The 26,276-nt window shown below is 40.2% G+C and overlaps 1 protein-coding gene across 4 annotated transcripts in view; it reads right to left on the bottom strand.

The window, feature by feature from the left end:
* Positions 1 to 26,276, bottom strand: part of MEGF10 (multiple EGF like domains 10) — a 372,223-nt gene that overhangs the window by 52,698 nt on the left and 293,249 nt on the right. For all 4 annotated transcript variants that reach the window (XM_073802466.1, XM_073802464.1, XM_073802465.1 and 1 more), the window contains 3 exons: positions 7,656 to 7,902; positions 5,918 to 6,038; positions 1,971 to 2,107 (listed from right to left, as the gene is read on the bottom strand). In XM_073802466.1, the coding sequence (XP_073658567.1) occupies positions 1,971 to 2,107; positions 5,918 to 6,038; positions 7,656 to 7,902 (505 nt within the window). The remainder of the gene's footprint in view (positions 1 to 1,970; positions 2,108 to 5,917; positions 6,039 to 7,655; positions 7,903 to 26,276) is intronic.

Below are 26,276 nucleotides of genomic sequence, written 5' to 3'. Positions count from 1 at the left end.
GTCTTCCAGAATGCAACAGATTAAAGAGCTAATTAGAAGCCGTAAAAGCACTCTGGGTAACAGTTTACAACCTAAGACAAAAAAGGACAAGCAATGGGTGTAAAAACCACGCACCACACGAGCATCACGTGCGACCAGAGAGCCCTGTGAGTCCCACGGGGTCTTACTCTATCAGCACTGCACAATGAAACAACTGCTATTCTTCTTTTTTTTTATCCTTTTTTAAAAACATCTTTATTGGAGTATAATTGCTTTACAATGGTGTGTTAGTTTCTGCTGTACAACAAAGTGAATCAGCTGTATGTATACATATATCCCCATATCCCCTCCGTCTTGCATCTCCCTCCCACCCTCTCTATCCCACCCCTCTAGGTGGTCACAAAGCACCGAGCTGATCTCCCTGTGTTATGTGGCTGCTTCCCACTAGCTATCTATTTTACGTTTGGTAGTGTATATATGTCAATGCCACTCTCTCACTTAGTCCCACCTCCTAGAGAAATGGAAATAAAAACAAAAATAAACAAATGGGACCTAATGAAACTTAAAAGCTTTTGCACAGCAAAGGAAACCATAAGCAAGACGAAAAGACAACTCTCAGAATGGAAGAAAATATTTGCAAACGAAGCAACTGACAAAGGATTAATCTCCAAAATACACTGCAGCTCATGCAGTTCAATATCAAATACACTGCAGTTCATGCAGTTCAATATCAAAAAAAAACACGACTGCTATTCTTAAGAGTACACAGCATCATAAGAAGGTAACTTTATGCCTGACATACTTTTTTTTTAATTTAACTTTATGTTTTTATACAGCAGGTTCTTATTAGTCATCAATTTTATACACATCAGTGTATGCATGTCAATCCCAATCGCCCAATTCAGCACACCACCATCCCCAGCCCCCCCGTGGCTTTCCCCCCTTGGTGTCCATACATTTGTTCTCTACATCTGTGTCTCAGCTTCTTCCCTGCAAACCGGTTCATCTGTACGATTTTTCCAGGTTACACATACATGCGTTAATATAGGGTATTTGTTTTTCTCTTTCTGACTTACTTCACTCTGTATGACAGTCTCTAGATCCATCCACATCTCAACAAATAACTCAATTTTGTTTCTTTTTCTGGATGAGTAATATTCCATTGTACATAGGTACCACAACTTCTTTATCCATTCGTCTGTTGATGGGCACTTAGGTTGCTTCCATGACCTGGCTATTGTAAATAGTACTGCAGTGAACATTGGGGTGCATGTGTCTTTTTGAATTATGGTTTTCTCTGGGTATATGCCCAGTATTGGGATTGCTGGATTATATGGTAATTCTATTTTTAGTTTTTTAAGGAACCTTCATACCGTTCTCCATAGTGGCTGTATCAATTTACATTCCCACCAACAGTGCAAGAGGGTTCCCTTTTCTCCACACCCTCTCCAGCATTTGTTGTTTGTAGATTTTCTGATGATGCCCATTCTAACTGGTGTGAGGTGATACCTCACTGTAGTTTTGATTTGCATTTCTCTAATAATTAGTGATGTTGAGCAGCTTTTCATGTGCTTCTTGTATGCCTGACATACTTTTTAAAGATACCTAAGTACACATCCCATTTTAAAATAAATCTATCCAAAAATCTTTAAAATGTAAAAAGTATTGGTGCTTGAAGTGGTTGTCCTAAACACTTAACTGTGTAGAACTCATCCATCATGGGTTCTGATATTTTATTATTTTTTTAAAATAAAATATAATATCTTCAATTCACCATTGCTGTATCTTCAATTCACCATTGCTGTCTGTGATCCAGTTTTTATGCACTGAGTTGGGAAGGAATCTGTCAAACACACTGATACCTTACAGATGCTTCTTGGATGATTACAGAATAGTCACAGACAAATGGTAGTAAACGTGTTCCCTGGACCCTCCAAGCTCTCCTTTCACACCGTTACAAACAGTCAGAGAAGCACAAGGATGTCCCTTACCGTTCCCCTGTGTATCCGGGACTGCAGTGACATTGGCCCGTGGTGGCATCACATGTCCCTCCATTATGGCACTGACATTCTTGTGAACAGTTCTTTCCAAAGCGACCCTCGGGGCAAGGCTGACCACACACTGTGCCCTGCATTCAAAGAGACTTGGGAAATTAGATGGGCCTCCAGCCAGGGAAGGGCCAAAGGAGAAGGGAGAAAAGAGGGGAAACAAAAAGGGAGGAGGGATATAGGAACAGGGCTGCAAGAAGATTAGATAAAGGAGATTTTAGAACACGTACACTCTGTTCATCATCTCGAAAGTGTTAGAAATTCTAAATTGACTTATTTGCTTAGTAAGCCTAAATCTCAAGATATACTCATAGGTGGCAGAATAGTAATCTTAAGAAATACCTATATTAAAAAAATAAAGTTACATCAAATTATTATGGAAACCTAAGGAATTTACAAATCCTCCTAAGTATTCTTCCTTGTGCCTTACATGTACAGTAAGTCAACAATACTTATTGAGCATCCATTACATAAATGACAACATCTGGCCCAAATGGAATATCCAAATGCTTCACCATATGTTCTAGAGAAAATAAACTTCATCACTGGTTCTATTTCTTATAAGGAAGCATAAGAAAAGACTGACATTTTTTGTACCTGAATTAATGATAACGTTGCCTAAGAAATACTTCAGCAGAAATGAACCTAGACATTTTATTTCAGAAGAAAATACACTTTTATTTTCAGCAGGTTCAACAAACATTGTTGGGCCAAGATCAACAGGAAAGCCTATTTCCTGGGGAGAAAAATCGAGAGAGTAACTTGGACACATCTCCTCACCCTAGAGGCCGTCTGTCTTGTCAGATACTGTCATATTTATTCCAGTACTATGTGGAGAAGTATAAGATACTTTGCCAATAAGTCAATGAAATATTCTACTACTTTCTACTTCACTCGTCTACATAACTTGGGCTTGTAGCTTATCATCTATTTACTGGAGTTACTGTTTCAGCAAACAACATATCCCAAGTAACAGGAATTTTTACAATGTTTTTAAATGTTGGAAGCTGTTGCTTTGTCCTCCTTCTCTATAAAAAAGACAGACTGTGAGCACCCTGATATTGGAGGCTAGCGAACACCAGATGGTTTTGTAAATGTTTATTCTGGGTAGTGTAAGAAAATACATTTCCTCTAACTCCTGGCTATCTACAAAGGCAGTTGGTGTGCTAATTAAGTCTCCTCTGGTGGTTTCTAGTTATCTACCAATGAGGAAAGTTCTTCCAGAATCTTGGAACTGAAAAAGCCTTCGAGAGGTGATTCAAATCAATACTTAACTGAGAATCATCTATGTGCCAGGCATCGTGCTAAGCTCTGAGAATCAAAGATAAAGTCGCAACCTTTAATTAGCTCACAACACGGTGAGGGGGAAAGATGTAAAAATAGCTCTGACCCCTCCATCCTAGCATAACATATTAACATGACTAAAGTAATAACACGCCGAGGGTTAATCCATGATAAGCAGGGGTTCTGGTGAAAATTCTCACTCTCTCAGGGACTAACTACTCACATTTTTTAATGGTCCCACATAAGCTTCAGAGATGCTGTTGAAATATTATTTATAAATAAGGATTAATGTCCTACTTAAAGCTATTTGCTCACATTATTCCTATTAGTTGAAATACATACATGTGTATGTGTGATAGGAATATATATTCATCATGAAAAGTACCTAGGATGATTGCACAAAGAAAATGTTGTAAAGAGAAGTGTAAGTTGGAAGCTCAGCTATGCACATAAAAAAATGACCTGAAACATTCAGTAAGAAACATCTATCAAGGTAGGGGCCCCAGAGTATTGGGGAGGCTCCACTGGGCTGATGGAGAGGGCCATCTGCCCACCTACTGGGACTCACGGTCCAAGCTTGTGGTTACCACTATCCCACATCATGACCACCCCAACCCAGAAGAAGAACAAAGCTTCAATCTCAAGATGAGGCAACTCTACAGACAATGTCTACACAAAAATCCTAGGAGTAACATGCCTATAGCTCCTCATTCAAAGAACACAGAGCTCCCTGGACACTCTGCTATCCCAGCAAAATCCATCCCTTGCCAAGGACCAAGCAATGACCAGTGTTGGCAAAAGGTTGAATACAAGAAATAAAAGAAGAGAAGGAGTCAAAGATAATTCAGCATTTCTACCTTGGGCAACTAAAAAAGAAGTGTTGGTTTTAATGAGGATAAAAAAGGTAAAAAAGGAATTGCGGTACAACAAAGGATTAGGGGTACAACAAATTTGGTTCTATGACCACTGACTTTGACGGGCCTGCTTCCAGCTCAGCAGTACTTCAATAGCTCCCCTGTTCACCTCACCATGAGGCATCAATAAAAGGCCCCCTTGCACTGACTCCATTGCTTCATAGAGTTTCCCCAGGCTCTGCTTCCTTGTCTTGCCCACTTACCATTTCCAGCTCTTGCCTTGGTTCTGATATTTCTTTTCCACTTGTCCCAGTGGTCTTAACATCTTGAACTCAACCTTACTTCCTGTGATTCTCACCAGGAAGTGGACTCCAGGTCTCCTTTGCTCCATGCCTACAACAAGGGCAATCCCAAACCAGTCCCATCCCATGTCTGGCTCCTAAGGCAGACACATCAAATACACATCTGTGGTCAAGTGAGGGAAAGTCAAGGTTTGGGAAAATCAGCAGATGGTTGTTAAAGCCATGGATCCTAATGAGCTTTCCAGAAAAGATTTATAGTGACAAAAGAGAAAGGTAAGACTGGAACCAAGGAAATACTGTAAGAAAGCAGTATGTAAAAGAAGGGGGATTAGGAAAAGAGATTTTTAGTAAGAGAGGTAGGACAGAGGATTATCAAAAACCGGAGGGAAAAGAGATTAGGAAAGGGAGGTGGATGAGCAACAGAGTCAAAAGCTTTGGAGAAGTGAAGTGGAATGAGAAGAGAGGAGTTGCTACTGGATTTGGCAATTAAGTCACTTGAACCCCTGCAAGAACAACTTCACTACAGTTCATGGAGATGGAAGGTAATCATCAAGTAAATTGTTCTTTTATTTTCTGTATGTTAACGAAGGAAACAGACATTGGTCATTCACTCTTCTGCCTTCAAGCAGACTTATACACAAACCGACTTAGAGAAATACGAACCAATGTTATTTCCTGATTTCAGAGTAATCTACTTAGTAAACCAGCTTTGACATTTTTTATTCCACATAACATTAAGCCTGTGAGACACTACATAAAGGGTAATGAGAAGGCCACGCACCACAATGAAGAGTAGTCCCCGCTCACCGCAACTAGCGAAAGCCTGCACACAGCAACAAAGACCCAACGCAGCCAAAAAGAGTAAATGAATAAATTATAAAAATAAATTAATTATTAAAAAAAGACAGAGTATCACAGTCAAAGTCTGGGAAGTGTGGTGAGATATAGCTTCCTCCTAAAGTATCATACTATAACCTCTGAGAAGTTCTGCAATACTTGGAAAACCCAGCTTTCCTCAATGTGTCTCGAGATTCATAAGACTGAATAACTTTTTCACATAACACTTAACCTGTTGAGAATAATGTTCCCAAGAATAATAATGATCCACAGAGCATAATTATGAAAATGCTTATTTAAATAGTTGCAGGGTTTGACAGCTCTTGCTGTCATGTGTAAGGCAAGATATTTCCCTTTTATATCCTGAGGGGAAATGCAGAACACATGGCCTACTATCTTTTCCATGAGGACCCTTAATACACTTCAAGTTCAGGATTTAATCACCTTCTGCCTTCTCTGGACTGAAAAATTCCAGCTTTGAAATGATCAGGTATTTCCAATTTTGGAATCTTTAACCATCAATGTAACTTTCTTTTGTATCAAAGTCCTCCACATGCGTTTTCACTTGAGTATCCTGGAACAGGGTGCTTTGGAAGGGTGGAAGTGAGCTTACCAGCCAGCCAGAAGGACACGAGCATTCTCCAGTGACGTGATGACATACACCTCCATTTTGGCAGGGGCATCTCTGCTCACACTGTGGCCCGTGCTTGCCAGGGGGACAAAGATCCTCACAGCTGAGGGATTAACATGTGACAAAGGACACTATGATTTACCCAACCACACAACCCTTAGGTTCACAGACACAGCAGCACCCACAGCCCTAAAATAGACCAGATTTCTCTGTCCAGTATTGTTCGTTTCATTAACATCAAGGGCATCAATCATATTGGCTGGAAGGGTCTTTGAGGGGTCACCTAGTCCTTCCCTTTGTTTGGGGATATCTTCTGAGTGATTAGCTTTTTTGATTGGGGGGGTGGGGGATGATGCTAGGCTCGTGGGATCTTAGTTCCCTGACCAGGGATTGAACACGGGCCCTCGGCAGTAAGAGCATGGAGTCCTAACCACTGGACCACCAAGGAATTCCCATGTTTTGGGATATTTTCTAATGAAACCATTTCAATTTGAGGAGAATCTGTCCTATCAGAGAGCACCAAGGATGACTCTCGTGGGCCACACGCTCCCTGGTGACAGGTACTTTCCATGTAACTTTTATAAAGCTAATGGGTTACACTGGAAGTCTATTTGGTGTGTTTGTGCTAACCTCAAAGGAGACTGAAACGTCTACACATCACCCCATTAGTGTACAAAATCTTCATAACCAATTTTCAGCGTTCTCTTCTTCAGAATGACAAGCCCCCACCCCATATTGTATGAATACACCTTCTTCCCTAAGGCTTTAATTGTCTTTTTTACTCTCCTGTAAAATTGCTGCAAGTTTCCCAAAGCCCTATGCAACTGTGGCCTTGATAAAAACCCATAAAAGCAATATTAACAATTAAATAGTCTGAGATGATCATCCATGCTTCTGAAAATCAGGGCTTTCTTGGCTAATGCAATTCTTTCCTTAGCCCTACTTGTATAGCCCTAACACTGTCAGCAGGAAGTATTTACCGAGTCAGCCACATTTTTTTCAAGTTCTAATTCTGTGACTTACAAGTGTAATTTTCTCATTAAGGGAAGAAAATTGTTTTATCTCCTACTTTTTTTCTGGCAAATTCTGCCTCTTAGTCTGTTTGCTAATACAAGCAAACCGCAGAATGCCTTTCCCACAAAATAAAGCAGTAGAGATTAAGTAACTGCTTTAGTGTTCCCCAGAAAGAATTAAACTATCTGTGTGCACATATCCTGCACAGATGTGATATATGTACTTTCGAATTCACAAAGCAACATACATATCTATGGGCATTAAATAACCCAGCTAACCTTTCATCATGGACTATTTCTGACATCTTTCACCTTCCTTCTTCTCTAAGGCACTGAACCCACCCCGCTTTATCCAGCTAATTAACAGAGCAGAACAACGTGGATCATTAACAGCCGGCCGTGTAATGAATGCAATTGAGGGAGTATCAAAGTGGAACCCAAATCTGCCCCAACAACCCCCAATACTGCCATTCAGCACAGCATCCTGGCCCTCTCTGCCTCTGCTCTGCCAAAAGAAGGCATGGAAGCTGGCTCTGAGGCTCTGGCTGGGCTCTGATGCTCTACAGCAAACAGCATCTGGGCCTGGGGTCCTATTCCCTCAGTAACTCTTCAGGCAGCAACAGAAACAGAAGCGCAGGAATATACCAGCAGCATGAACAGAGAGGGTGGGTGGGCTCTGCTATGCTGCTCAGCAGCAAGTCACTTACAAGGCTCCAGTGTAGCCGGGTGGGCAGCGGCACTCCCCCGTGACGTGATCGCAGGTAGCTCCATTCTGGCACTGGCATCTCTGGTGACAGTCGTTACCATACGTGCCCTGCTCACAGCGCTCCTCGCAGCGCCAGCCCCGGAAGCCCGCAGCGCAGTGGCAAGCCCCCGTGATGGGGTTGCACAGAGCCCCGTTTTTGCACTGGCACCGGCTGCTGCAGTGAGGCCCCCAGTGATCACCATCGCAGGCTGAGGTTGGGGAAAGAAACAGTGGAGGGCATCAGAGTACAGGTGTGGGTAATGGCAAGCCCTTTAGAAGCAGCTTTCCTCTCCCTTTGGAGAGAGTGGATTGATGATCCCTTCATCACCATTCCTCAACAGAGCAGCAGGGCTCGGGCACACATCCATGGCAATATTTCACTGGTGCTCCGCAGTGGACCACTTCCTATCACTCCGCTGCTAAAGCATTGCTATACTGTTCAACTCCATGCCTGTGCTCAGCCTATTCCCTGCACCTGGAATGTTGCGTTTGATGTGGCCAGAGTCGTTGGCTAGGGGAGGGTGTGAGCAGTTGTAGGGAGAGAGGAGGCTGGCTAGGCAGATGGGAATGGTCAGCTTATGCAGGGGTTTTTATGCACACCAAGAAGTTTGGATTGCATCTGGTGGACAAGGGATTGGTAGTAAAGGATTTTAAGCGCTGAGGGACAATGGAGATTTGCCTTCTAGTAAGATCAGCTGGCTACAGCATGAGGAGGGCAGGAAGCAGCTGACAAGGAGAGGCGGGAGTTGGGGCAAGAAGCATAGTACTCAGGGGATCAGTGAGGGGGCCTTGCCTCAGGCAAGGATGAGAGGGACAAAGAGGCGACCCACAGGCAGTCCACTGAGGAGTGGGCTGGCCTTGCTACAGGTACGCGCCGAGCTCTCGAAAAGGAAACTGCTGCTGTGCTTTCAAAGTAATCAATCAAAATACATGTGATTGGGAGGTAACCAGAAAAGGTAGGGAAAAAATTGACTAAATGTTTAACGTCACTGACTTTAAAATACAACAAACCTGAAACTGATATGGACAGCAAATAAAAAGATAAGAGGTACATGAAACCAGGTAATACAAAGGCAGAAAAAAGCATTTAAAAGACATATTTTGTTTTTAACAGCTTTATTGGAGTATAATTGCTTTACAATGGTGTGTTAGTTTCTGCTTTATAACAAAGTGAATCAGCTATGCATATACATATATCCCCATATCTCCTCCCTCTTGCATCTCCCTCCCACCCTCCCTATCCCACCCCTCTAGGTGGTCACAAAGCACAGAGCTGATCTCCCTGTGTTATGCAGCTGCTTCCCACTAGCTATCTATTTTACATTTGGTAGTGTATATATGTCCATGCCACTCTCTCACTTCGTCCCAGCTTACCCTTCCCCCTCCCCGTGTCCTCAAGTCCATTCTCTATGTCTGTGTCTTTATTCCTGTCCTGCCCCAGGTTCTTCAGAACCATATTTTTTTTTAGATTCCATATATATGTGTTAGCATATGGTATTTGTTTTTCACTTTCTGACTTACTTCACTCTGTATGACGGACTCTAGGTCCATCCACCTCACTACAAATAACTCAATTTTGTTTCTTTTATGGCTGAGTAATATTCCATTGTATATATGTGCCACATCTTCTTTATCCATTCATCTGTTGATGGACACTTAGGTTGCTTCCATGCCCTGGCTATTGTAAATAGAGCTGCAATGAACATTGTGGTACATGACTCTGAATTATGGTTTCCTGAGGGTATATGCCCAGTAGTGGGATTGCTGGGTCATATGGTAGTTCTTTTTTTAGTTATTTAAGGAACCTCCATACTGTTCTCCATAGTGGCTGTATCAATTTACATTCCCACCAACAGTGCAAGAGGGTTCCCTTTTCTCCACACCCTCTCCAGCATTTAATGTTTGTAGAGTTTTTTGATGATGGCCATTCTGACTGGTGTGAGGTGATATCTCATTGTAGTTTTGATCTGCGCTTCTCTAATAATTAGTGATGTTGAGCATCCTTTCATGTGTTTGTTGGCAGTCTGTATATCTTCTTTGGAGAAATGTGTATTTAGGTCTTCTGCCCGTGTTTGGATTGGGTTGTTTGTTTTTTTGTTATTGAGCTGCATGAGCTGCTTGTAAATTTTGGAGATTAATCCTTTGTCAGCTGCTTCATTTGCAAATATTTTCTCCCATTCTGAGGTTTGTCTTTTTGTCTTGTTTATGGTTTCCTTTGCTGTGCAAAGCTTTTAAGTTTCATTAGGTCCCATTTGTTTGTTTTTATTTCCATTTCTCTAGGAGGTGGGTCTAAAAGGATCTTGCTGTGATTTATGTCATAGAATGTTCTGCCTATGTCTCCCTCTCAGAGTTTTAGAGTGTCTGGCCTTACATTTAGGTCTTTAATCCATTTTGAGTTTATTTTTGTGTATGGTGTTAGGGAGTGTTCTAATTTCATCCTTTTACATGTGGCCACCCAGTTTTCCCAACACCACTTATTGAAGAGGCTGTCTTTTCTCCATTGTATATTCTTGCCTCCTTTATCAAAAATAAGGTGTCCATAGGTGCATTGGTTTATCTCTGGGCTTTCAATCCTATTCCATTGATCTATATTTCTGTTTTTGTGCCAGTACCATACTGTTTTGATAGTTTTGTAGTATAGTGTGAAGTCCAGGAGCCTGATTCCTCCGGCTCCATTTTTCTTTCTCAAGATTGCTTTGGCTATTCAGGATCTTTTGTGTTTCCATACAAATTGTGAAATTTTTTGTTCTAGTTCTATGAAAAATGCCAGTGGTAGTTTCATAGGGATTGCATTGAATTTGTAGATTGCTTTGGGTAGTAGAGTCATTTTCACAATGTTGATTCTTCCAATCCAAGAACATGGTATATCTCTCCACCTGTTTGTATCGTCTTTAATTTCTTACATCAGTGTCTTATAGTTTTCTGCATTCAGGTATTTTGTCTCCTTAGGTAGGTTTATTCCTTGGTATTTTATTCTTTTTGTTGCAATGGTAAATGGGAGTGTTCCCTTAATTTCTCTTTCACATTTTTCATCATTAGTGTATAGGAATGCAGGAGATTTCTGTGCATTAATTTTGTATCCTGCTACTTTACCAGATTCATTGATTAGCTCTAGTAGTTTTCTGGTAGCATCTTTAGGATTCTGTATGTATAGTATCATATCATCTGCAAAGAGTGACAGCTTTACTTCTTCTTTTCCGATTTGGATTCCTTTTATTTCTTCTTCTTCTCTAATTGCTGTGGCTAAAACTTCCAAAACTATGTTGAATAATAGTGGTGAGAGTGGACAACCTTGTCTTGCTCCTGATCTTAGAGGAAATGGTTTCAGTTTTTCACCATTGAGAACGATGTTGGCTGTGGGTTTGTCATATATGGCCTTTATTATGTTGAGGTAAGTTCCCTCTATGCCTACTTTTGGGAGGGTTTTTATCATAAATTGGTGTTGAATTTTGTCTAAAGTTTTTTCTGCATCTATTGAGATGACCATATGGTTTTTGTTCTTCGATTTGTTAATATGGTGTGTCACATTGATTGATTTGCATATATTGAAGAATCCTTGCGTTCCTGGGATAAACGCCACTTGATCATGGTGTATGATCCTTTTAATGTGTTGTTGGATTCTGTTTGCTACTGTTTTGTTGAGGATTTTTGCATCTATGTTCATCAGTGATATTGGACTGTAGTTTTCTTTCTTTTTGACATCTTTGTCTGGTTTTGGTATCAGGGTGATGGTGGCCTCGTAGAATGAGTTTGGGAGTGTTCCTCCCTCTGTTATATTTTGGAAGAATTTGAGAAGGATAGGTATTAGCTCTTCTCTAAATGTTTGATAGAATTCACCTGTGAAGCCATCTGGTCCTGGGCTAAAAGTCAGATTTTAAAATGCAGTTCCAAAGGAAAGGAAGAATGGCCATGATTCAAGTCAATGAGCAGGAAAAAGAGAGCAGAGAAGGAAAAAACCTCAATTGCAAACATTCTAAAATTTATGAAGGGTGACAATAAGCAAAGCCTACTCTCAATATGCATTTCCTAGGCAGCGGTGCATTTATTAATTAGACGCTATAAAAGTCACTAGGGAGGAAGCACCCTGCCTAGAGCTCCTAGGATAAATTGCTTTTATGATAAAAAGAAAGTTTCATTTCATAAAACTTTTGTAACGTCAACAGATCTGGAATAAACTATTGAAAAAAACAAAACTAGGCACATAGCAAACAACTTATTAGACTATTAGACATGCAGGATTTATCTTACATTATTAGAACCTACCTTTCATTTCATAATTTCAAAAGGTTTAAATGAATAATTCTGTTTTTAATCAGTATGGCTTTGGTCTCATTAGTACTTTAATAAACATACTTTCACACAATTAAAAGCAGTGGAAGAGAATTATCGAACCTAAAGCAGATCAAGAAAGCAATTACTGAAGAACTCACAATATTCTTTCACAAAATAAGATTAAGTGGTAGTTCCAAGATGATATTTCAGCCTAATTGTTATTCATATGAGTAGCATCTTTTATTGCCTATGGATATGGCCAAAGTTGTGGGTTTTTTTCAATTTTAATTCTTTCAATCTAAGATTTATTCTTAAAAAAAAAAAATTACATGGTATGTTCCTTTAAGACCTCTCAGCTATCCCAGTTGGAGAAGAATCTGTCCTGTTTTGAAGGTCCCCCAAGGTAAATTACATAGTCCTTTGTAACTTGTTCCCTGGTTCATCAATCCTAAGAGTACGGAAAATCTTCATTCCATGTAATCCAAATCCATTATCCTATAACTTGATCCCCCCCTCCTCTTAACAGCATAGTCAATCCTGTACATCACTGTTCCCTATATTGTAAATGATTTTATTCCTTAAACATGAATACATCCTTGACACTGCTCTTTGTTATACTAAATACTACAACCTCAATACTTTTATGTAGTTTTTAAAAGTTTACTCAATTTCACTCATTTTCTTTGCTGAATCCTCTCCAGAATGTCCACATCCCTCTCAACTTCCGGGAGCCTCAGGTGCTAAATTAAAGATCCATTATTCCTTATGTATAATGGGGGATTAATTGATTGACGCAGAACAACAATGTAGGTAATAAAATTACCTTGATAAGGATATCAAGATCATGTCAAAAGCATTAAAAAAAAACATCACGATGACTTAGAGTTCTTTTCCCTCACTGTGATATTGGGGTAAGAAGGGGCTGGAGCACATATGTTTTATAGAATATATTTTACAACAAGAGGAGAGTGGTAGGAAGAATTTAAGCATTGAGGGGATAGAACTGGTCTTTCCTCTCCTTCATAACCCATTTATTTGTACATCCCATTCAACAGCTTCTCTCCCAGCAGAGCAGTCAGGCACAGACCAGTTCTATTTTCTCGGGATTAGATAAAAACAAAACCAAAAAAAACCCTTAAGATATTTCCTCATGGTAGAAACAAGTTTATAGCAGACATTGATAACTATCAGCATTAAAGAAAGGGTTTCAGGCTTTTAAAGAAATATTATCGTGCCGACATGGTTAATTTCCTGCCTATGTCTAAGCACTGTGGCATGCTTTGAAGTGACAGCTTCTCCCCTTGGGGTTTTATTTCTCTAAAAAGCCACTGATACATGGGCCTCACAATGTGAATACTAAGCACCAACATGAACTCTACTGGGAAGAAAATCCACATACAGAAGTCTACAGACAAATAGACAGGAAGTAGGACAAGTAAGATACAGAAGCCTGGCTTGAATGTAGCCATCAATGTGACTTCCTTTCCTTTCTTCATTTGTCATATTTAACTGCTTCAACATACCCACTTTTAAATGTATACTAGTGAGTTACACAGTTTATCGCACAAAAGCCAGCTTTCTTCCCTGATTACTACAAATACAAGAGTATGTTGACTGTCTAGTACAAGAGGGAGAATTTGTTCCTTATGTTTAGTGCCAAGCTTGGCCAATTATCCTGAATTCAAGTACTGTATTTAGAAAGACAGTTTGGAGAGAGTCTGAACTCAAATCATCTGACATCTTTTAGTTAACACCTCACTCAAATTTCAAGGGGCAAGTATTTCACTCCTCAAGAAAAAGGGACTGGGTTGTCTCCCACAGACAACTTTTTTAAAAAATGTAATATGTATAACTGAATCACTGTGCTGTACAGCAGAAATTAACACAACATTGTAAATCAACTATACTTCAATAAAATAAAATTTTTTTAATGTAGTTAACATGGAAACAACTTGAATAACCTAATAGGAAAAGGTAAATGAACAAAATTTTGTTTCAGATTAAATTGAAAAGAACCCAGATGCTAATAAGGAAGCGATGCCTCCTTTTCAGCTTCTGGTTTCAGTTCTTATTGTGCCAACAGCTAGAAATGGGCTATCAGATGCCATGTGCCCAGAATCATGCAGATGTTTCAGGAGACAGCTTAACGAGGGTCTCAGCACAGACAGCTTGCTCTAAGAAGCTCTCATAATAAGTTGGAAATAAAAGGGATTTTAAACTACTGTGTAATGTCAGGAGTATACAGACCATGCTACAGCTCTTCGGGACAGCTTAGCAGAGCACTGGCTCCTCTCAAGACAATGGACTCCCTGGAGCTCTAATGGCTGTAACTTCCGATGACATCTGTAACCACAGGTTATGTTCAGGGGCTGGGAGCTGAAATTCACTCAAGTGATATCTCTTAAGTACCTGCCTTGTGCCAGCCATGGTACCAGGCCTTGACTTCAAACAAGAACAGTAAAGCTCATGCTTCTACAAGCTTATAGTTTAATGGCAAGGTGTCAAGTTACTAGGCAAGAGAATAACCTGTGACAGGTAGTGAGGTAAGGATATGGACTGGGTACAACGGAAAGCACAGGGATGACACTTAACCAATGTTGGTGAGTCGGGAAAGCCTTCCCTGGTAAAATGATGTCTAAGCGAAGACCTAAAGGCAGAGGGTGCCATATTTAAGTAAAGGGCAGAGGATTTGTACATGGGAAAAAGGGGCCACTGCAAGGAGAGGGAGGTTGCAGGGGGTGTTACATTCAGAAAAATGATACATGCAGTGGCCAAAAGCCTTTTACATGACAAACATCCATGAATGCCCTCTTGGGCTTCTACACTATTGTATCATGGCCACTGTCATCTTTCTTAGCTGTGTGCACAACAAAAAGAAGTATAGAAATAAGCAGAGAAGAAGAGATATTAGACATGTCCTCTCCGTCCATACTTACAGTGAGGATGATTATCTCTCCCTTTTTTGGGAAAATCAGCATGCTTATGCACTATTATGGGATAGCAGATACCACATCTAGTTTAGAGATTAGTCTGGGAAAGTGTGTCAAAAGCCCTTTACTCATAAATTCATCTTTGGGGATTTTTCTAAGAGAAACAAACATAAGTGTGTAAAGACAATTAGTAATACTTACATTGTGCCCACAGACGTTGTTCTAAGCACCTGAAATAGATGAATGACCACAGTGTCCCTATGAAGCAGGGACTACAGTTACCCCTATTTTATAGAAGAAGAAACTGAGATCCAGGTGACGTGCTTAAAGTTACACAGGCAAAGAGGGGTGAAGAACAGACCTCCCATCTTCAGTTTGGATTCTAAACCACTCTATTCTACCCCCGCCCAAGCTTTAAGGATGCTTATAACAGCACTGTTTATAAAAACAAAAAAATTAGAAACAACCTAATTTTCTAGCACTGGTGAAAGGACTGGTGAAAAAAATTTTGGTATAATCATACAATGGAATACCATGCATCAATTAAAAGTGATATTATAGAAGAATATTTAATGAACTTGAAAGATGTTTACAATATTGTAACTGTAAAAAGTAGATTAAAAATATGTAGCACATGATCCAATTTTAGCAACAGATTAGAATAAACTAGATGAAATTGTCATTAACTTAGGTCAAAAATGGCCTAATATCAGCAACTGTATATGGTTGAACCTAATATGTGGGGAAGGGAGGAGAAGAGGGAGAATGAGAAAGACACAGAGACAGAGAGACAGATATTGAAGCACTCTGTTGTGGGCCAATGGGACCACTGGGTAACTCTGGGTCTTAAGACTGTGCGTGATTTTTTTTTAATTCATTTAGATTAACTAGATTTTCTAAATTTTCTGCAATTGAATGTATCCTTTTGGCAGGAGGAGAAAAGCAAGCAAAAATTTACATTTTTAAATAGTTCAATCTGCTGAGCATTTATACTGTGCTATGTTCCGTGCTCCATGCTTTACACACCTCTCTCCAGTCCTCACAGCACTGACAAGGTGGGTGTCATTATCACCTTCAGCACATGGAGGATATTTAGGATGAAAACATGTAGGTAAAATGTCCAAAAACACCAGACTGTGGTGTCAGTACTTAAACCCAAGGTTGTCTGCAAACAAAAGTCCAAGCACTTTTCACAAGTCCATTCTGCTCCTGAAGTAGTGAAATCACGTATTTTGGTTAAACATAATATCCCACAATTATGTTTTTCATCTAATATGATCCATTAAGGCGGAGCAGCCAACGATAAGACCTTTCACTGAGCGAACCTATGGGGTCAGCCAGTGACTCAATATTCAGGGCCACTGAAAATAGGAAATTATCTCAGTAGTGAGAACATAGGGCGTTTCTCAAAGAGAAAATAAAATTAAGGAGATGGTTAAGATCTCAAGAGCTTCTGTAAGTTGAAAATGATTCTATGCAAACAGAAAGGGCAGTGAACTCACTGTGAAAACAGTACTGATGCTATTAGCTGGCCTGCTAAGGAGTACTCTAACCTGAAAACTAGGCCTGTATAGTACCTGACACATGGCTGGCTCTCAAGATATATTTGGCGAGTGAATGAAAGTGATTTTGCATGCAGAGCAGGATAACTAACTTGGACAAGCAGAGAAACCTCAAAACCACCATCACAATGCTAGGTACATCCTCCTCTCCTAATTCACTTCAAGCAGTCCAGTTTTCCACGCAAAGGACAGGGAGAGAGAGAATAGGTTCCAAGATACACTGAGTTTTGAACCTGTGTCAGCATTATGCAGCTACTTTATTTTAACCTCACAATAACTCGATAAGATGGGTATAATTACTCCAACATTTCATGTGAAAAATGGACTCAGATGATAATTTGCTCAGTCACTTAGCATTCAGGTGGCAAAAGCAAGGGTTCAACCCAAACCCATCAATGCTTCCATATCTGTGCTCTTCCACACACCCTGTGGACCATCCCAAGTGAGCAATGCTCATCAATTACTGGATCTGATATCAGTGCTCATTACTGGCCTGTTTTTCAAAGGGGAACCTTCTAGGACAAAAGTGTCACAGATATTTGAGAAGTAATACTTGTTCGCCTAAAATGAGAGTTCCCAGGCTTCAAAGTGTTAGTAGCAGGTTCATCAGAATGGTTTGATAAGAAATGTTCCAACATGTCCATAGCCATGCATGTATTGACAAAAACAAGGCATTAGGAAAAATCTTTGAACAAATGAGAGATGGTTTAGTAAATCTCTTGTTTTTGTGTAGACCAAGAATAAAGAAAGGAGAACAATTAGAGATACAGAGAAATGCCAAATGGACAGATACTCCAGAGGAAAGAACAAGGGCACATGAATACATTGTCTCATCCAAAGGACTCCCTCAGCAGAAAAAAAAAAAAAAAAGGATGAAATCATTTTTCCCTTAGAGAAAGAAGTGATGGTTACCATCAAATTCACCTTGTTAGAAAATTCATCAATCACTAGCTGGCTCAAGAAATGGGTACAATCACTTAGCATTAGACAGGCCTGGACCTTAGCAGGAACACTGCAACTTCATAGGAATGGAAACTTGAGCAAGTCCCTGACCTTTATTATACTTAATTTTCTTTTGGTAAAATGGGGATGGTGAAATGTACTAATTACATCAAAAGTACTTGTTGCTATGTGTGACACAGCACAGATCTGGTAGCAGCAGAAATTTTATTCCGGTGGTTGGCACAGTGGAGCGTCCCACCCCTAGAAAAACATCCTCCAGCTGTATATGAGGCTGGAATAACAGGCCTGTCGGTGGTTTTCATTATTTGTTTGTCTTGCATGAATCATTCATGCCAAAAAGGACAACTTGGTTCTCACAATGTGAATTCCAAAAACAAATTGCCCAGTAACTCCATAAAGTAAAAACAAGCCCTGGAGTATCACCCTTTTCATCCATTTTTATAAAGCCAATTGGAAAAAGCTCAGACCTGGGATGAAAACCAGCGTTAATTTACATCCTATTCTTAATTGTCAATTAAAAACTGGATTTAGAAATTGCTCACTTGCTGACGATTAACGTGTTCAGAGGTGTAGGCTCATACATGGAGCCCAGAAATATAAAAGGAGAAACTTAGAAACAAACATGTGAACTTCTTAATAATCCTCCCCTTAGCATAAAGAAGTAGATGGTCATAAATAAAATCTAAAGAATCCTGCCATATTAGAAGGCATCAATTCCAGGACTTGATTTTTCCCCAGCTTATCTACACCCACCAAGACCACAGAAACAGCCTTGAAACACAGTTTGAAGTATAAGATGCTTTTTTTAAAGCAACTGGTTCTGAATTATAGCGAAAAACAAAAGGGCCCAATTCTGTGTGCTTGTGTTTGGTATAAAGAAACCTTTAGATGAACTGAATAGTCCGTTTTTTTGTTTTTGTTTTACCTTGGTTTAACACCTCTGGGATCGAAGAGGTAAAACTGTAGAACTATATGGGTTTCAAGAACTTTGTGGATACATCTCTAACAGATACTTACAACGGGATAGTGTGTTGAATCTTGGAACTTATGTTTATTATAGGGAAAGTGCCATCAGTTTATAATACATAACTACCCTCACCAGGGTTGCTGTTCAAAGTAACTAAGACTGTAAGTGCCCTTAACATCTAAATGTCAAGCATCTATTAGGTTACATCAGTCAGCTATACGGACTTAAAAATATATTTTTACATGGAGTTTCACCGTGATGTTCTCCATTGACTTTAAATATAGGAAAATCTGTGATTATGAGAGAATTTAATAGGAAAGAAAATTCAGCCCTTCATATTCTCATATATAGACAAAGCACAAATAAGTCACTTTCAAGAAAATATCTCTACAGAGTGCTGTGGGTTTCAAAAGAGACCAAAATAATTTTCTGCTGTCTCAAAGGATAGAAAAACATGATTCTTCCTGAAATATACACACTTTCTTCCCAAGCCTTGGTTCCCTCAGGGTCTTTTATCTCCCTGTGATTTCATTCCTTGTGCCTCAGGCTAACAAGGCTATGGTGTGTCATTCCCTTTGTTAATGTAGAAGAAAAGATCCTCATTCAAAACATCAAGTGCTTTAAAAATAAAACAAGTTTGTAAAGCTTCTCCATCCATGAAGAAGAACAATAAAAATGTATTTTCCAGATCCTCTGAAAGCACTAAAACCTCATGTCCTTCACATGTCAAAAAGCCGGCTGGAGAGCTGACAGAGTGCCAGCAATCACTATGGACAACCACCCAGTGCCGTTTATATTAATATTATTCAGTGGCCGAGAGAGAGAACCTTTATTCTTCTTCTTTAAAAAATGTTTATTAAATGAATTTTCGAAGCATGAACTGTCATTTTATAACATCAGTGCATGCTTATCCCAAATTATGAACCAGAAAAAAGGGTGTGAAATGTTTATTCTTTAATGTTTCTAAATCTGAATGTTGATGTCTCTCAACGAGAGCATATTGATGACTCTATTCACAGTGGAGGGAAATCTCAAGGATATAAATTGTAGGCTGGGATTAAGTAAGGGATTTGGGGGGATTACATTTATTCACTGAAGTCAAAAGAAAAACAACGACCTTGGGAGCCATTATGGGATATCCTGCTTTATAAAGTCTTGCCATATTTTTGCTCTTTTGCCCATTTATTCTTCCATTAAAAATGTACAAAGCAGCTTCTATGGTTACTAAGTTCTGTTTGTTGAGTACTTACTATTGCTCCTCCCTAAGACCTGTCCTATAGCTAAGATTTCTTTGTCTACTGGAAGAGACTGGCCAACAGTGAGACTCATCAGAAAAGAATGTGCTAAGTCTTGCAGTGCACAGAACACTCAAACACAGAGGACTTACACCCACTGCGCCTCTGGGCAGAGGAGAGCAGGGAGGGGAGAAGGCTTCCAGAAGAGGTGGGCTGGAGGTGAGCACTGAAGGATACATACTCAGGACCACCACTGTGCAAGTACTTATTATCTTCATCCTGGATGTGAGAGGCCAAAAGGCAGAAGCCTTAAATGATTTGCTTAAAACCCAACAGTAAGGAAAATCAGGTCTCAAACCCTCAGTGCTAACAGGATGGTCTGAAAAATTTAAGTTTTCTTGAGTAAAAAAAAAAAAATTTAACCACAGAAGACAAGTACTACTATAGCAAAGCCCCACGTTCTCACAACCTAGAATTAACTGTTGTGACCATTACATCACATTTGCTTCATCATTTAATGCAAGAAATAACACATTACAGTTAAATTCCCTTTTATCTCCTTTGTACCTTGTTTTCAGTTCTTTCCCTACTCCTTCCTCAATGGGAACCACTGTCATGATTTTTAAAAAAAAAAAAAAATTTATTTATTTATTTTGGGCTGTGCTGGGTCTTTGTTGCTGTGCGTGGGCTTTCTGTAGTTGCGGTGAGCGGGGGCTACCCTTTGTTGTAGTGTGTGGGCTTCTCATTGCAGTGGCTTCTCTTTGTTGCAGAGCACTGGCTCTAGGCACGTGAGCTTCAGTAGTTGTGGCTCGCGGGCTCTAGAGCTCAGGCTCAGTAGTTGTGGCACACGGGCTTAGTTGTCCCGCGGCATGTGGGATCTTCCCGGACTAGGGCTCAAACCCGTGTCCCCTGCATTGGCAGGCGGATTCTTAACCACTGTGGCACCAGGGAAGTCCCCGCTGTCATGATTTTAATGTGTATCATTCTAGTCTGCTTGTGTGTCCAAAAATTATATATTGCATGAATTAATATATTATTAATATATTAATAATAATATATCGCATAACTTTTATGAATTTATTAGTTTTCTATTAAAATGTTTACATCACTGTGTATCTTGTTTTCACCCAATATTACGATATTGAGATCCACTAATGTTGACACATCTTTTAATGCAGTGTATTACTACATAGAAATTTATAGGAATGAATGGCTACACAGCATTACACTGTATTAACAACCTCCAATAAATCTATCTTTTCTCATATTCAAGGCCATTTTTACTTGTCTCCAAATTTTCACTGTTACAAAGATGCAAAGACTATATCCCCTATACATGTATGCAAAGGTTTCTCCAAGGTATACAGACAGATGATAAAGAAGTCAAAATAAAATTACCTAATCCTATGGTGTACACAAATCAACATATTATTCTAGAGGCAGCCAAACTGCTCTCCAAAGTTACTCTGCCAACTTACCCTCCTGAGAGCAGTGTGTGCAAGCTTCCTTTCACATCTTCATTAACACTTGATATTGTCAGACTTCTAGACGTTTGCCAATCAGATGGTGAAAAATGACATCATGTTCCTTCATTATGCACTTCCTTAGTTATTACAAAGATAAATATTCTCATATGCTTATTAGCCAATCAGGTTTCCTTGCCTTGAAGAACTACTTTATTGTATCCTTTGCCTAATCTAAAGTTGAGGGGTTTTTTTCCCTTATTGATTTGTGGGAGTTCTTAACATATCCTATATACTAATCATTTGTTTTTGTTTGTTTGTTATTTTGGCGGTACGCGGGCCTCTCACTGTTGTGGCCTCTCCCGTTGCGGAGCACAGGCTCAGGACGCGCAGGCTCAGCGGCCATGGCTCACGGGCCCAGCCGCTCCGCGGCATGTGGGATCTTCCCGGACCGGGGCACAAACCCGTGTCCCCTGCATCGGCAGGCGGACTCTCAACCACTGCGCCACCAGGGAAGCCCTAATCATTTGTTTTATACATTGTAGAAATCTTTCTCCATTCTCTTCTTTCTCTTTTAACTTTGCTTATGGTGTCTTAAAGAACTAACTTTGATGCAGTCTAATTATTCTAAGAACTAATTTACAGCATGGATAAATCTGGTTTGTGTAATACTAATTTTACAACATGAGGCTATTTTTATTTGTAAGGATAAAGGGGCTTTTCTTTAATACATGAACAAAAATTCACGGCTATATACTAATATCAAGTTCAAATCAATTCCATTAAAATTTAAACTTTCTTTGGAAGTTACTTCCACTCACTTTGTGCAAGAGTAGTGAGTAGTAAAACCATTAGGTTTTCACAGAATTTTAAGACACCATTTATGGCCCAGAGGCAGGGCACTTATAACCTCTACTACTTACCCTATTGAAACAGTCTTTATAAGTAGTATAAATGTTACTGTTTTATTACTTTCTACACTTTATTAATTTACACATGTCAAACATGATTACTTTGCTCTAACATATATGTACAAATATTCAAACTTTTTAAAGTCAACTTGGTTGTCAATGAATTAGAAGATATTTTGACCAAAGAAGGAAAAAACAGTTTTTTTTCTTATCTGCCCTGAGGAAGTTTGCAAGTATTTAAAAAACATTCTTTGACACAATCACAAACAATAAGAAATTTGATATAGTCATGAAAGATACCGGACTATATAATAAACCAGAGCACTTAATTTTAGCCAATTAACAGCATAACCTTATGAGAGGAAATGTACATGGCTTTACTAAAATCAGGTATTAGTCTCCCGATTTTACAGGTAAGGTAAAACCTTTCCTCTTTTGAGGGTGAGGAGCTGTCTTACTACACAACTTCTTCAAAGTTTATGGAACTGACACCTAGTTCATCTTGCCTGGCTTCTACAATCTCACTGCAGCTGTTAGTTTATGGGAATTCACCAAGGATGAATGAGCCTGCATTGCACACAGCCAAAGTGGAGCCTGAGCTCCCTTAAGGCCACTGAAGGAAGGACTTCAGGTCATGCCCTTTCTCTAGAAGACCTTTGACCACGTCCTCCTTGACTTCTCCAGACGCTTTGCCTATATATTTGTAGATGGACTTCCAATCCCTCTATTAAACTGAAAGCATTTGAAAGAAGAGGCGGGGTCTTTCATCTCTCATATCTCATGTTTATATCCATTACTGCTCCTGGAACATTTATGCCTTCATTCCTTCCTTCCACAAATATTTATTGAGAATCACTGGGTGCCCAGCACTGTGCTAGACATTAGGTGAATAAATTAGCTAGGCAGCAGTGAATAAAACAGACAAAATTCACGTTTCTATGGGCCTTCTATCCTGGAGGGGAATACAGACAAAAAAACAAAACCAAACAAACAAACAAAAAAACAAATGAAGTATTTTCAAATAGTGCCATAAAAAAGTGTTAAAAAGATGACGTAATAGATAGTTATGGGAGAATATTCTTTATGTAGTCAGGGAAAGCCTCTCCTGGTGGTGACACATAGATTGAAAGTTCGTTGACCTAAATTAGAAGCCAGCCACATAAAGTTCCAGGGAGGAGAGTATTCTAGGCAGAGGAAATATCAAGTGCAGAGGCAGAAATGAAGCTATTGTGTTCCAAGAAAGGTAGGCAGAGGCCGAGCAGTGTGGTACCCTGAGCGAGCCGTGGGATGAGAAGGGGCCGGGAAGGTAGGGAGGGACAGATCAAACAGGGCTTGGTGGGTCACGTCAGGGCTCTGGCGTTTATTCTAACCATAATGGGAAATACTGGGGAGTTTGGGGAAGGGGAGCAGCATGCTCTGAAGTGCAGTTTTACAAGATCACTCTGGTCTCAATACAGAGAACTGACTGGAGTGGGGCTAAAGTGGATGCAACAGTAGGGAGACTATTGTGATCACCAATTAAGAGAGGACGGTGGCTTGGATTTGAGTGGCAGGAGTAGAGAGTAGGAAAAGGTTAGATTATCTTATATTTTCAGGTTGAACCAAGATTTTCTGATAAACAGATGTAGAGGGAGATTACACAAAGTTAAAAAAAAAAAACAAGGAAAACATATCAATAAATGATGTGTGTGGAGTGGAGTTAAATAAAATGACAGCCCAGCCTCGTCTTTACAGCATGTGAACCAACTAGCGCTAGTAACATAAACATCTATAGTGTTCTCACCGTGCCCCGAGCAATACGAACCAGACGTGAATTCATCTGGTAAGGACATTAATGGTCAGAGGTTGGAGATAATGCAAAAAACTGCACCAGGGCTCTGTCTGGGGAGCCTCCTGGCAAGCAACTCTGGACAAAGAGAGGCTCCTGCTCAAGAAGGGTGTGGCCTGCTGGGCAAAACGAGATGTCCTCAAAGAGCCCCTCCATCCATTCTCCAGTCCACAGACCAGTCTGATGTGAAGTCTGGTGGAAGGCACAGTTGTCACACAAGGAATTGTAAGTAAGTACCATTTACTGAGCCATTATCATGCCATTGTGTCATTTAATTCTCACAAGCATATGACACAGATACTTTGAAGCTTATTTTAAGCCAAGGAAAGTGAGGCAAAGAGACAGCACAGAATGGAGAGGCACTAAGTCTACTGTCATTCAGTTCCAACAGGGAGCTGGGTGGGTGGAGGTGGAAGAGATTGTCTGCCCCTCCAGAGAGTAACCAACAAAAGCCCAGGTTTCAGACTCCTTCACAAAGGCAAAATCAGCAGTTTCTGTGTGCGACCTCTATCAAGATACTCGGGCAGTCCATCAGTGAAATTGCTTTTGGGCAGTTCTGATGAACCATTCATCCCAAGCTCAGTCCTTCCCACCTGTCATCAATGTCCAGCCCTCATGCCAGTGAACCCAAATGATCCACTCTTATTCTGCTGCTCCATCAACCTGATTTCGAAAGTAATTCTGACAGGGTGATGGGTATGTTAACGACTTGCCTTGAGGACTGGGCTCCAGTGACTTCTCTCCCCAGACAACATCGATCCTCTATTGTATCCAGTCAATAGACCTTTACAGCAGACTTTGCTGGTGAACAAGTCAGCTTTTTGTGCCCTACAACTTCTGGCTTGTAATACCCTTCAAATGGATTCCCCCATTCGAATATCCTGCAGGCAAATTCTTATTACTTATTCCGAGCAGCACAGCGTGCTTGCTTTATCTAAAAGGTTATCAGTACTCTTAATGTTGTACCTGAAAATGTTTGAGCTAGTCTGGCCTCCTAGGCATGTTTTCACTACTTCCAAGTACATTTAACCAGAAATGCTATTGGTGACTAAATAAACTCCAGTTTGGATTTTCTAGACCAAAATTAATTTCCATTTTTTGTTTCTAATTGGTACTAATGTCAAAAGCCTAGGGAACAAGCATTTGAAAACTATTTGCTAGCTGCTGGCTGATTTAGGACTCTCCATGTGTTTTTGGATGTGCCCTATAGCCAGAGGAGAAATAAATTTCTCTATAGACCTTTAGAAAATCATAAATAGAATTATATGGGTTGAGAGAACAAATGTATTATCGCTACTCATACAAAAGGTTTAAAGGGTTTCCAAAACAAAGAAAGATCTCGGGGATTGCAGACACATATTTATGAGAGTAAATCACACATAGAATCATAGGTTTGAAAGGGATCGTAAATACAATCTTGCCCAACATTCTTAATGTTACAAATGAGGAAATTACAAACGCATTCAACCAAATTGGTGTCATTTTAAATGACATGTTAGTGTGCCCTCGACACCTCTCAGGAACTTTTGTCTTGCTCTTTTGTCTGGTGGTATCAGTCCTGCCTCCTGCTCTCATTCACTGACCCTTATCACTTTCACCAAATCTCCTTTCCAGCTCCAGGAGGCACCAGATCCTCATTTAAATTACTGGCTGTGAAAGAGATGCGAGTCTGGTTCCACTATTTACCAGAAGTATAAACTTAGGCAAGACACTTAATTTTTCTGTGCCTCTATTTTCTCATCTGTAAAATAGAAACAAGAATTGTAACCATCTCATCTGTTGAGCATTAAATGAGTTAGTTCCTGTAAAGCTGTAAAGCCCTTACAAAGATGCTTGGCACATACTAAGCTCTCAATAGAGGAGAACTATTGCTGTCATCATCATTATCAACGTACCCAACTTCTGCTTCCCTTGATATCAGCAGATTATCTCTTACCCAGTTCACCAAGAGAAGAAAGGTCATCAAATATGAACTCACTCAGATGCTCCTCCCCACTGCCCGTGAGCTCCTGAGCCCAGAAACCTATCGACATCCTGCCTGCCACTCTTTCCTCCCTCGTTTTGTTGGGAATGGGAAGTACTTCACACTAATCCTTCCATCAGTGTCAGGATCCCATCCGTCTTCTCAGGAGCTGTGTTCCCTCGATTAAATGAACTCTCAATTCAATCTCCAGACTCTGTCTTTTCTTTCACCATCCTCTCAGCCTCTTTCACCTTAAAACACAATCAAAAGCAAACAAACAGGGCTTCCCAGGTGGCGCAGTGGTTGAGTGTCCACCTGCCGATGCAGGGGACATGGGTTCGTGCCCCGGTCCGGGAAGATCCCACATGCCACGGAGCGGCTGGGCCCGTGAGCCATGGCCGCTGAGCCTGCGCGTCCGGAGCCTGTGCTCCACAACGGGAGAGGCCACAACAGTGAGAGGCCCGCGTAGCGCAAAAGAAAAAAAAAGCA

This window comes from Tursiops truncatus, chromosome 3 (genome assembly GCF_011762595.2).
Source record: "Tursiops truncatus isolate mTurTru1 chromosome 3, mTurTru1.mat.Y, whole genome shotgun sequence".
In the NCBI taxonomy this organism is placed as follows: Eukaryota; Metazoa; Chordata; class Mammalia; order Artiodactyla; family Delphinidae; genus Tursiops; species Tursiops truncatus.
The sequence above is the reverse complement of the archived record's forward strand: the minus strand, read 5'-3'. Positions and strand labels throughout refer to the sequence as shown.